The sequence below is a fragment of the Trichosurus vulpecula genome, chromosome 2, assembly GCF_011100635.1.
Source record: "Trichosurus vulpecula isolate mTriVul1 chromosome 2, mTriVul1.pri, whole genome shotgun sequence".
NCBI lineage: Eukaryota > Metazoa > Chordata > Mammalia > Diprotodontia > Phalangeridae > Trichosurus > Trichosurus vulpecula.
The window spans coordinates 97,093,772-97,106,959 of record NC_050574.1 but is presented as its reverse complement, the minus strand read 5'-3'; the positions used below and the strand labels follow the sequence as shown (position 1 = coordinate 97,106,959).

The 13,188-nt window shown below is 37.0% G+C and overlaps 1 protein-coding gene across 1 annotated transcript in view; it reads left to right on the top strand.

Moving 5' to 3' along the window:
* RNASEH2B (ribonuclease H2 subunit B) overlaps nt 1-13,188 on the top strand; it is a gene marked incomplete at its 3' end in the record, with an annotated part of 75,493 nt that extends 62,305 nt beyond the window's left edge. The window contains 3 exon segments of the mRNA XM_036745294.1: nt 3,028-3,109; nt 7,098-7,140; nt 13,121-13,188. Coding sequence (XP_036601189.1) covers nt 3,028-3,109; nt 7,098-7,140; nt 13,121-13,188 — 193 coding nt within the window.

Sequence of the window (13,188 nt, the reverse complement as noted above, 5' to 3'; positions counted from 1 at the left end):
CACACTTCAGAGGGTAAAGTTGGGCCAAATGGCTAGGCCTGGCTAAATACTTAAGGAAGAAATATGTCCTAGAGGTAACACAATTTAAAAGGTAGTTGGATCAATTCTCAGGATCTCTAAAAGAGGGAGAAATTCTAAAGAGAAAAGAAAATATCACATTAAAAAGATAAGTGACCAAGAAAACCTCAAGTATCAGTCAAGGTACCTGCTTTCTCCTCTCTGTAAAACTCTAGGATGATCTATGCTTTGAGGGCATCTTGGAGGAGAACTTGAGAAGGAAATAAACAGGTTTTTGCAAATGATTTTCTGTAGCAGACCAGATATTTACAGTCATACAATCAAGTATAGAAAACGTAAGAACATATTGTTGTTGGTTAATTTTTTTAAAAAGCATTTGGAGAAATTAAAATCTTCAAGACTTTAGACAAGGTTTCTCCCACATGTACATTAAAATTATGCAAAACATTGAGTTTATAGTCATGTTTGCTGATCCACTGAAGATTGATAGATGTGTTCCAGTGTCTTGGAAGATGTATAAACAAGAAAAGGATTCTTCTTGGATGATGGTTTTACAAATGTTCCTTTCTATAGATGATAACGTACTTGTTATACAGAGTCCCAGAACACTTCAAAATCTCCTTTGTGAAATCCAAAGCAAGGCAACAGAAATCGTTTTAGCCATTCACACTAGAGAAACTAAAGTGGATGAAAGCTCATGTTGCCCGACTATGACTTACAGCTAGAGTACAGCCTGCTCAGTTAGTCCATTGGCATACTGTTTTGCATGGATATAGGTAATTCAGTGACATATGTCTATAATAGAATGGAGAAAAAGGTTGAGATTAATCATGTTTGGAAATTACTGTTATTGATCCTACACTAAAAAAGCCTCTCTCTTCAACACAGCTGTTCCCTGGTTGATCCCATATGTCTACAAATCATAGAACGCTATAATCTCAGAGGAATTCAACTTGTAACTAATCCACTGAGCAGTAGAACTATACATTTTAGGACAAATAGACTATAGCATTTTTCCAGTGATACCTTGCATACATAAAAATTAATTTTCAGGACATATAAGATGGGACTGGAAAAGGAGGCTGACTGGTCATATGATGAGAATTAAAGATAATAGACAATCCAAGTATTGTTATATCAGTGCCTTTGACATATTACAAGATTAATATTACAAGATTAAGAGGAAAGGCCTCCAGTATATTTGGTAGACCCTCATTGGAAAATGTATGGGAAAAAATATGGACAGCAATCAAACATAGGATGAGTTATAAAGGGATTATGATTGGCATGGGTGAAGAGATCACCTCTACTGAGAAAAATCACAGTCCATCAAAGTATCGTTGTTAGCAGTGTTTGTTACCACATCATTTTCTATATTGGTCTGCTGGCTATTTTCCAGGATTGTGACAGTGCTCTCAACTGTCCATTTAATCTTAAGTATGGTTCAAGTCTCACAGCCATAAAGAAGGTTGTACACTGTTGCCATTGTGCATGTTGGGTTTTCCTGGTCAGATTGATATACAACTTTACTCATTTTTAAGCTGACCCCAAGGCAAAATTTGTGACACTACCTTTAAGGCAAAGTTTGGCTTAACTATATAAGGGGAAAAAACCAACAAGAGATGAAAATTGCTTATTATCTAGATTATGACATGCAGTTAGATGGAAAACCTCTAGAGCTTGTCTATCAACAAGTTGGTAAACATTTATCAAATCCTTACTAGGTGCCAGCTATTATACTAAGTGCCAGGTATATGAAGAAAAAGCAAAATGTAATCCCCGCATCATATATATTGGACACACACTGCTAGTGGATTAAAAAGTTGGGCCCAGAATCGAACAGGAAGAAGAAAGTGAGCCAAATTGTTGTCTTAATAATGAATGACAAACCTCCCTCAGAAACAAATACTTTTTAATACAAATACCCTGCTTTTTAATACAAATAACCTGTTTTGGTATGGTCACTAGTCAAGGAATATGAGGGTTTCTGAAGAATAAAAAATGAGGGTCACTCAGAGGACAATGGAGAAAACTGGTGACCATGAGGAGAATGCATTGTATATCAAAGGAGTTCGAAGAAAGAGCAGAGTGAATGATCATCAAAGAAATGTAACCAGCTAAAGAAGATGGGCTGCTCCTATTGTGAGAGCAAGGGATAACAGGGAGAAGGCCAAGATGCTCCACGGGTACCCTTATCAGTTCAGGAGAAAGGGAGGAACTCTAGGACTGCGGGTGGACAGCTCAGTGGCAGAGTTGTGGAAGGACATCAATAGAAGCCATGTTGGCTGCTGTTGGACAGAAATGGATGGGTTAAGTTCTGTACTCAGGGGAATATCTATATTGATGAGAGTAAGCATTATCTTGTTTATTAGCAGTAATGGGAAGAGAGATGGAGATAATTCTAAAAGCAGGTCCCAACTCTAAAAATGACTTTGAGCAATTTCTGCCCCCATATGATTATCCTGCCTTGCTAATGATGTTTAGTTATGCTCTAGTATTTTATGTGAAATACTGACATTAAGAACAAGACTCTGAAACAGATTCCACGGTCTTATCTAACTGTTTCCAACTAATGCCAGAACCATATTTTAGTCCTGAAGCGTTTGCCAAATAACTGTAAGATCCAGATGCTTTAGAATTAATGATTATACATTCTGTTGAGTTAGCCTTTTACTTTAAAAAAATACATTTTATTACTTCTACAGAAAAGACACATAACATTAAGTATCCTCTTAAAGCAAATACCTTTTCAAGGACATAGTCTGTAGATTACTTCAGTTCTCTAAAGTAATCACCCTAGTTACAGTGGATTTCATTATAAATGTTATGTTGGAAAAAAAATAACCAGAACTACTCAGCTAAGAAAAAAACCTGTGCATATAAAACTGTGGCTATTCCATACTGTTAAAGCTACCCCATGCAAAGATCTAAATTGTAAAATAATCCTTGGATAATGGATTGGTTCTTTTTTTTTTCCTTACTCACAGCCTTAATTTCATTTTCTTTCAGAGGATTACATCCGTTATGCTCATGGCCTAATATCTGAATATATACCTAAGGAATTAAGTGAAGACTTGGCTAAATACTTAAAGTAAGTATGATTCATGTTTAGTTATGCTAAGGAAGTGTACTGCCTCTTGTCACCCAAGAAAAAAATTCCCTTGATAGCCAAAAGGAATTATTTATCGAATGAAAATTTTTCACAATAAGGTTTCCACTTATTCCGTGTCAAATATTGGGTGGCCTGGAGGCTATTTTTATGGTTTTTGATAGTTTGACATTCCATTCATCAAAACTAATTCATAACAAAGGATGAAATGAAGAGTTAATGTGATTTAGGAAGACAAATTTATTACATTTATTTTGACCCCCAAATTACTGTATTTCAGAGTTACCCTGGTAATTCAGGAAGGGAAAAAAAATCTAGCTGTGGACTACTTTTTCAAAAAGCATCAGATTTCAAGGTTCCATTAAATTTCAATCATTAAGTTGTGAAATCAAAACCATCTTGTAGTAGGACAAAAAAAAAAATGGTAGATTTGGAAGCAGGAGACTGATGTTCAGAACCCAGCCAACCCTTGAGCCAATGAACAAGTCACTCTTTAGCTCTTTGGGCCTCAGTTCCCTCAGCTGTAAAATGATGGTTATAATACTTGGACTTCCTTCCTCCCAGGGTTGTGAGGAAAATAGTAAAACTTAAAGCTCTCCATTCGTATGTGAACTGTTGCTACTATTATACGTTTGTGTACGTACACTGAGCAGCTAGGTGGTGCAGTGCATGCAGGGTTGCACCTACAGTCAGGAAGACTCATCTTCCTGAGTTCAAGTCTGGCCTCTGACACGTCCTAGCTGTGTGACCCTGGGCAAGTCACTTAATCCCATTTGCCTCAGTTTCCTCATCTGTAGAATCAGCCGGAGAAGAAAATGGCAAGCTACTCTTACTTATGTTATGCAGAACACTTATATTTGCTAAGAAAACTCCAAATGGCGTCAGGAAGAGTCGAATGTGGCTGAAAAACGACCGAACAACAACATGTACGCTATTGGGCACTATTATAGGTTTGTGTTCTGTTGTATACCAGGGCTCCTTGGGAGAGAGTATTTAATTTGTCTTGTATCCCCAGAGCTCAGTGGCATGTAGTAGGTGCTTAACAAATGCTTGCTGTTGGTTCTGTGCTCTCCACACACACACACACAGGGAACGTGATGTGAATTGTGGCACAATGACTCTGTAGCTAGAGGACGCGCTTTATGATGGCTTTTCACTGGTAAATACGCTGTTCTATATGTGTTGAGGGATACAGAAGAGTCAAGTGTTCCTTTGTCCCAGAAATGAAGGTATAGACACTCCTGCCAGTTAATCAGTGAACCAAGCACATTCTAGGGATAAATACAGTATTCCTAGCTAGGTGTGAGGGATACAGATACAACATATGAAACAATACCTACTGGAAAGGAACTTATGCTCTAATTGGGAAGCCAAGTGTGTGCGTGTGTGTGTGTGTGTGTGTGTGTGTGTGTGTGTGTGTGTACAGAATAAACATGAAGAGAATAAATGCAGAGTAGTTAAATACAAGGAAGTTTGAGAAGGAGGTCACTAGCAATTTGTTGAACAGGGAAGGCTTCATGTAGATAGATTGCAAACTCTTTGAGGGTAAGCACAGTGATCTTATATGTTTTTCTTGAGTATGTGTTGCTCTTCTCATCCTTCTCCAGCAACATATATATTGTAGGCCTGTAATAAAGGCTGATGATAGACTAGCAAATTTCTATCAGTCTCAAAGAGCCGGCACCATGATCTATCGTAGGGCCTTGGTATTGAATCTGAGGCCTGGAGTTCTTCTCCCTGAAGCTAGCTGATAATTACTACCCACTTACTTACATCCTGAACCTTTTGCCACCTTGGAAGACCAGGATGGCAGTCACTTAAGAGATTAAGTAAACAACCTATTACGTGGGACAGCCACATGTAAGGTCTGTGAGATATGTACAAACTAACGTTTCTAGAGTTTCCTCCTCTGGATACTCTAACCTTTTTGGGTTATGGAAAACGTCAGTCTATGTTAAATTTGTATATTCATCAGGGACCTTGCTTGTTCGTTTCTTATTGAACTATGTAGCTCAATTTCTCAATGGAAAACTTGTACTAATTGGAAACTTGATTTCTATTTTTCTCTTTTGATCCTTTCCCCTCCCAATTTGTATTTTTTTCTTTTTTTTTTTAATTTTATTTTAGACTCAAGGGTCAGAACACAAATACAGAATAGAGAAAAGAAACAAAACATATCATAAACTTAAATATTGAAACTTAAATACAAAGTAAGAAAGAAAAAAAAGCATGTTGTGTGCATATCAGAACATGAAAGGATTCAAAATATATAACAATAAATTTTCATTTCAAGAAAGCCTGTATGATAAATAATACATGTTGTGTTGAGAATTGTCCATCTTTTCTTTGCTTTCTTGTGAGTTTTCTTTTGTTCTCTGCTGTGCACTTTTACTTTGTTCATTTTTCCTCCTACCCGCCCCCCCCCAGAAAGCTACAATAAAGTTTAGATACGTGTATTTCCTTTTTTCCCTCCTTTTCTGAAAGAACAAACAGAAAAAAGCAAAATAAACAAGTTTCTCTATAAAGTCAAAACCAAAAAATGAAACAACTATTTTTGTTCATGGTTACAAATTACCTATTGTTATAAGTAGGCAGTAAGTTTTTTTGTTATCTGCAGTCTACATAAGAAAAAGAAATTAAATCTTCAGTGATTTATGGAGCTTAATTGTCAAAGAATTGTGAGTGAGTGAGTGTGTGTGTGTGTGTGTGTGTGTGTGTTAAAATGTGGAAAATCTGCCTACCTTAGAATATAAATGTGGATTAGAAGATCTGGCTTGTATTAGAATAATTTTAAGTTTTTTATTTTATTTTGTTTTTTAAATCTGAGTAAGTTAATAAAGTATCCAAAATATTGTTTTGGGAATGGTTAGCCTATCTAAAGTATTTTTTCCTTTAACTTTAGAAAGATATGTAAATGGAACGGGTGTTCTTCCATTATCATTTGGTGTTGCAAATATGTTCCCTTTCTTTAGATCCGTACTCCCAGGGTCTAGATTCAGATCTTGGTTTTATTATATACTACTAAAGTGACCTTGGAAAAGTGAACTTTGGTTTTGTCATTTGTAAAGTGGGGTTTATAATATTTGTACAGTGTACCTCATTTGGATTTATGAGACATATGTAAAGTGCTCCATAAAGTATAAAGCTCTATAGGAATGTGAGCTATTATATAATTATTCACTTAACTCAGAATAATTAAAAGTGCACGTAGCCCAAAGGACAATTGAAAAAGGAATGGTGAGTATAAGTAGCTGGCTGCATTTTGCCAGTGATTACTCATACTCAGGAAGTACTGTGAGGCATTATCCATAATACATGTGACTGGAAAAGGAGGTGGGTGTGCCATGTAGTGAAAATGGGAGATAATAGTTGGGCAGCCTGAGTACTTGCAGCAAAAAAATTAGAGGGAAATCTATGGTATGTTGGGTGGGTTGTCCATGAAGAACAACCCATACAATAGGAAAGCATGGATCAGAATTGCTCAGGATGGGAAGGCTTGGGGGACTTGTGATCTCCACCTGTGGAGGGAGTGCCCACGGCTCCATCAAAATGTAAAAGTATTTAGTGTGGTTGGTACCAGTATAACAATGGAAATAGCACGAGACGATAGAAAATCTGGAATCAAAGGACCTGCCACTTACTCCCTATGTGACTTTAGGCCAGTCTCTTTATTTTTCTGGACCTTAGTTTCTTCATTTGTAAAATGAGGGTATTGGGCTAGATGATCTTATGAGCTCTCTTCTGGCCCTAAATCTATGATCCTAATAATAGCATACGTTTTTGTAGGAACTTATATTTTATAGATTTATCCCTACAAAGAGCTCGCTTTCCTTTCCTTGGTTGATTGCCTATTAAGGTTAGCAGAGATTTCAAGGTGAGTCATGAAAATGGAAACTAAGCCTTGTGTTTGCCTGGCCCCTCCATTTGATAGTGGGTAAAAAGCCATGACAAAGATCTCTTGTTTTCTTAGGCTTCCAGAACTTTCTGCTTCATTGCCTGAGCCTCCATTAAAGGTAAGAAGCTGTGACTAATGTATCTTTGGGGGGCTTGGAAAAATATTAAGTTTTTATCACATGAGATTAAACATTGCTTATGTACAATTTTATGCATGCTACACCCACCACACACGGTGCAAGTCTGTATGGGATATGGATTACATTCTGCCTACTGTTTGTAAGAATTTTGAAAATGTCTATCATTTTGGTTAAGGGGAAGCATTTAAGCTGCTCCCAAGGTGGTATATAAAATGTCACTAGCCTGCTAATGTAGCAGGATAACTTTATAAGACTAACCCAGAGGTGAAATTAAGGGGAAGAAAAAAGAAACCTTTTGCAAGCTTGCTTAAATGTTCTGCATTATCAGTTACAAGAAATACTCAATCCATATAAGTTGAAACTCATTTGATTTACATCTCATTGACACCAGAACATGGGCAACCAGAGTATGGTTTTTCCAACACAAAGAACCATTTGTGTGGGAATAATAACCACATTTTTCTTTATTTTAAACGATCAGGGAAATTTGTGTAGAGTTTTCTTCTGTTATTAGGAAAAGTTTTCCTAGTCCAAACAGTCTACAAACCGCCACCCACAGCTGCTCCACAGCGTGGGCTACAGCTTGTATCTGCCTCCCAGATCTGTAGGCTCAGAGAATCTAGCCGTAAACAACACCTGATCTTTAAACATGGCCACACACAGGCAACACAAGGGTCTCAGAGAAGTACGCAACTCAAACGCAGGGAAATAAACACTCCAACCAGCTTGTCGTCGGTACCATTTTCTTGGAGCTTGGCTGTAGCCCCTCCAATAATGGATCCCTTGAGAGGGTATAAAGGACGTGTCATGGGTTTCAAATAGCATTTCTTTTACCTTTCCAAATACAACCATATACTGCCTAAGTTGGAAGTAGCCAACGCTTTCATGACTCCAGCTTTTGGGATACAGAGGCTCTGCAAAGAAGTAGCTAATTTGACATTTAATAAAAAGTCTGATTAACATGTTTGAGCAGTAACAGTACTAATCCACCCTCTACAAGTTGTCAGAATAGTAGTGGGCATGTCTTTTAGACATGAAAAATAGTTCTGCAAGGACAGAGTCCACAGATTAGGACCATAAAAATCCCATACCAGGCCAGACTGAGGGTTTCTCCAGCCTGGTATTTTGCTTTTGAAAGCAAATAGTAACCTTGACAGTAACTGATGTTAACCCGAAAGGGTTATGTATGGTCCCTGCCCTCACACATCATCATAGTTTTCATTAGTAACTCATTATAGAGCCTACTTGCATTTATCAAAACCTGTTTATCAAAACACACACACACACACATATATATATATATATATATATATATTTCCTTTTTAAAAAAATTGCTCAAGTAATGAGCATTTTAAAATTATCTGTCCCTCTCATTACCCCTCCATTAAGCAACTTAAAAACAAAAATCCCTCAATACATATCTACACAGTCTAGCAAAACAAATAGGCCATGTCTGCAAAGGTATGTCTCTCTCTGCATTTTCAGTTCATGAGCAGCATGCTTCACCTTCATCCTTTTGGACTCATGGTTCCTCTTTGCTTTTTCAGAGTTCTAAAGTCTTTCAGAGTTGTTTTTGTCCATAACATTATTATTACTATTCTCGTCAGTTTATAAAGGGCTTCCCAGTTTCCTCTAACGTTGTCCATTTCATAATTTCTTATGGCATAATAATATTCCATTTTATTCATATGCCACAATTTGTTTAATCGTTCCCTAAAAGAAGGATATGCTCTTAGTTTCCCAATTGTGGCCACCACAAAAAGAGCTGCTATAAATATTTTTGTGTATATAGATCTTTTTCTCTTTGATTTCTTTTGGGGTATAGGGTCAAAATGTATTTACAGTTTGGTAACTTTCTGGACATAGTTCCAAAGTGCTTTCCAGAACAGCTGAACCACTTCACAGCTCCAGCAATCATTCCCTAATGTACCTGTTTTCCCATAGCTCCTCCATCATTTTACTCTTTTATCATCTTTGCCAGTCTGATAGGTATGAGGGGGAACCTTGAGGTGCTTTACTTTGCATTAATCTAGTTACTTGTGATTTAGAAAATGTTTTCATATGATTGTTGATAGCTTGGATTTCTTCCTTTGAACATTGCTTATTCATAGCCTTTGTCTATTTATCTTTAGGGAATGGCTTGCAGTCTTATAACTTTGAATCATTTCCTTATGTATCTTGGAAGTGAGACCCTTATCAGGGAATTTTAAAAAATATGTAAACACTTATCTCAAAAAATACTTTCAGTCTTTTTCACATTTTGGGTACTGAGTTCTACAAATTCACTATTTTCTGTGGAAGAATTATTTTTCATTTGTCCTAAATTTACCATTTTCAAGTTATCTCTTTGAGTTCTTATTTCCAGAATTTCTCTCTGTATCATAATTTTACCTTTTGAAACTTCCATTTTTTACCTTCTGGGATTCCATCTTCCTAGACTGGAGATTGCTAAATTGTTTTTTTAATTGTCCTTATCAGTTCTTCTTCATGTTGGTCATTTTAGCTGCTCTCCAGGCCTCCTCTAATTCCAACAATTCTATTATGTTTTTCTTATGGTTTGGCAACCAGAGCTGAAAAGGTGTGGGGTACACTTGTTTCACTCAAAGATAGGCATGTGTTTTCTTCTTACTTCTAGTACTGTACCTAATGATGCTCTCCACACCATGTCAGCCTTTGGGTCCACTGCATGTTGGGTTGAACTGTCTCGAGGATAAATACACTGTAATGACTTTTAATAATAAACCACAGGTAAAGACCTATAAGCCTATATTTCTTTCAGTATAGAAGCTTAGGACCATATGCAGATCTTTTGCAAATCATTTATAAAAATGTTAAATAAATGTGATTTCAGCTAAGTCCTAATGGACCCTACTGTTTATAGTGCTTCATCCAGAGAAGTACCTGTTTAACCATGTCAGTTATTTCTTCTTTCTGAATAATTTATCCATTTCTCTGATCATAACTTCCTTTCCCTCCATTTCTCCTTTTGCCTGATTCCTCCTAAACTTAGTCTTCATCCTTACCACACCTTCTATTCATCTTTTCCCTGCTTTCCCAGTCTATCATACCTATCATGACCTTATCCTACCTCACTTTGAAACCTTGATGCTGTAGTTAACCATGCATTCTGTCCTCTACCCATAAGTCCCTTTCTCCTTTGTCTCAATCACTACGAATCCCATATCAGACCCTAATCTTGCATTGCCCTCTCACTCACTCTGCATTCCAGCCAAAATGTTCCATTTGTTCTAAGAACATGGCATACCATCTCTCACCTTTCCATAGACTGTCCATCAGCCTAGTAACTGGAATGCACTCCCTCTTCATCTCCACCTCTTAGAATACAGTCTTCCTTCAGTGCTTAGCTAAAAGACCACTTCCTGTTGAAGGCTTTTCTGATCCTCCCACCTTCCATAAATTATCTTGTAAAATTACCTTTCTATTTATATATAATATTCCCTAATAGAATGTAAACTCCTGGAAGGCAAGAACAGGTGATCATTTTTTTTTCTTTTTTATCCCCAGCTCTTAGCACAATGTCTTGTTTATAGTAGGTCTTTAATAAATGTTTGCTAAGTCAGTATTCCATCTACCATCATAAAAAAAAAACCATATTTCTCATTCCCATGGTGACTGTGTTTTTTACAGCTAAAAATCTAAATATATGTAGCAGTTTATTTAACATATGCACAAACTACGCTAACTACTGCACCAAGAGCAGTTAGAAGCCAGACCTATCCAAGGAGCTCACAATGTTTGTTTTTCTTTATTACAAATAATTATAGCAGTATTTATATGGTGTTGATCCCCAGGCCCATCTAAACAAGTTAGTCATCGTCTTATGAAGAATTTCATATGCAAAGCAAATAGTTCTCATTTTGCAACCTCTCCATTCAACTTTGCTATGGAATAAACCCATTAAAAAGAAACTGTGGTAGAAGCAATTGTGATACCACCTAGATTTGAAATGTTTTAGCACCTTAACAAGAAAATTACTATAAACATCCTCACAGCCTGGGATTTTTTAATCCAAATCTGAAAATGTGGGTTTTAGCTTTACTGGTAAACTACCAGATAGTAGTTTTTTTTTTCCCTCAGAAAAACCATTTTCAGCATAGTTTTCTTGATCTCAAAGCTATCTGTAAATTTAAATTTTAAAATGTGCCCTCCAAAAGATCTTTGAACTTAGGGAAGTATGCACGTGTCTCCATCTTATTTTAGACTGTTGCTCATATGTTTTCTGACATGTGTTTGCCATTGCACACCAAGAAACAAAATATATTACTAATATAATTAAAATCCTAATAATCAATATATTATATAATATTAATAGTATATTTATATTTTACTGGGATAAATATTAAAAGAGAAGCATTGTTTTTAATTCCCTCTGAGTTCTACATTAGGATAGCTGCTTTTATCCATGAGTTACAAAATTTTTCATAAGCAACATTTCTCAAAAAATGTTTCATGCAAAAATCTGAGGTTTGGAGATGGGCCATGATCTGAGAGCAAATTAGAGACGTCTAGGATCAGCCTCTTTATTTCTAGAAGAACATGGATGCCATGCAGAGGTCTCTTCACCATGTATCTCCATGGAGTTTATTACTTTTCCACTTTTGTTTTAGAATCCAGTTTCTAGGAACCTCTCCTTCTTGCAGCCTCTGTTCCCTAAGGGATGCATCTTCTGTGTTTAGAGCACTACCTCTGTCTGTTTAGCTTCATGGAATATGAGCCCACGCTCTGGCTCTTGAGCCAGAGACGTCCACTTTCACTTGGGCACAAGGTCAATGTTAAAAGTGTAAATATTAATCTGCATAAGTACTTGACTATTGCCAGTGTGGTCTGATGGGAAAATCACAGCATTGATTGTGGAGGACGGCAGTTGGGGTTTTAATTCCAACTCTACCACGAAGGTAGCAATTACCTAACCTGTCCATGCCTTGATTCCCGTATTTATAATATGAGGTTACTAATACCACCTAACTACCTCATAAGGTTGTTCTGAGTATACATATATATGTGTGTGTATGTGTGTGTGTGTGTGTGTGTGTGTATGTGTATATATATATATATATATACACACACACACATATATATGTATATCTTCTTTATAGAGGTGAGGGAGGGTCTGTGGGTATTTAACACTGCGTATGTTGTCAGATTCAGTCAGTGTGTTAGCTAGTTTTACATTGCTGCTTTTTGTCTCTTTTTCATTTATTGTTACAAGGGATGGCTCTCTGTGGGGTAAGGGGAAGAATATATTTGGAATTGAATATGATAGAAAAACAAAAGACAGCAATTTTTTGAAAGCAAGTTCAAAATCAAGCTATATTGAGATACTTTCAGGTATAAGATTAGTATCCATAAAGGATGCTGAGGGGCAGATAGGTGACACAGTAGATGGAGTGTCAGGCTTGAAATCAGGAAGACTCCTCTTCTTGAGTTCAGATCTGGCCTCAGACAATTACTTGTTGTGTGGCCCATTTTAACCCTGTTTGCCTAAATGAGCTGGAAAAGGAAATGGCAAACCGTTCCAGTTTCTCTGCCAAGAAAACCTCAAATGAGGTCACAAAGAGTTGGACACAACTGAAAAACAACACAACCACAACAACAATGAAGCGGTACTGTTATCAGGTACTATCACCAAAGACTGAGCATATGCCACCCTCATGGAAACACTAGTATCATTTTTAGCCTGGTATTTACTTTAGTGGCACGTGGTGAATGATATACCATGATATTCCTGAGGTGAGCAGTCAATCTGAGAGAGCTTTTGAGAGTTGGTGTTATATCATTAGGTGGCTGTAGCCTAACCCAGGAATTGACACTTGGATGGTAGATGTGGTTGGGCCACCTGAGTAGGGCACAGCAAAGCAGGGGACTCGGGGGACTTTGACAACAGTTGACCATGCGCCATGGTGACATTTGACACAGCTTCATCATTCTGACATTGCAGAAAAGGAAGGTGTCGGATGGGCCCGTAGAAGCAGAAGAAGACTACACTAAGTTTAACAGTGTAGATCT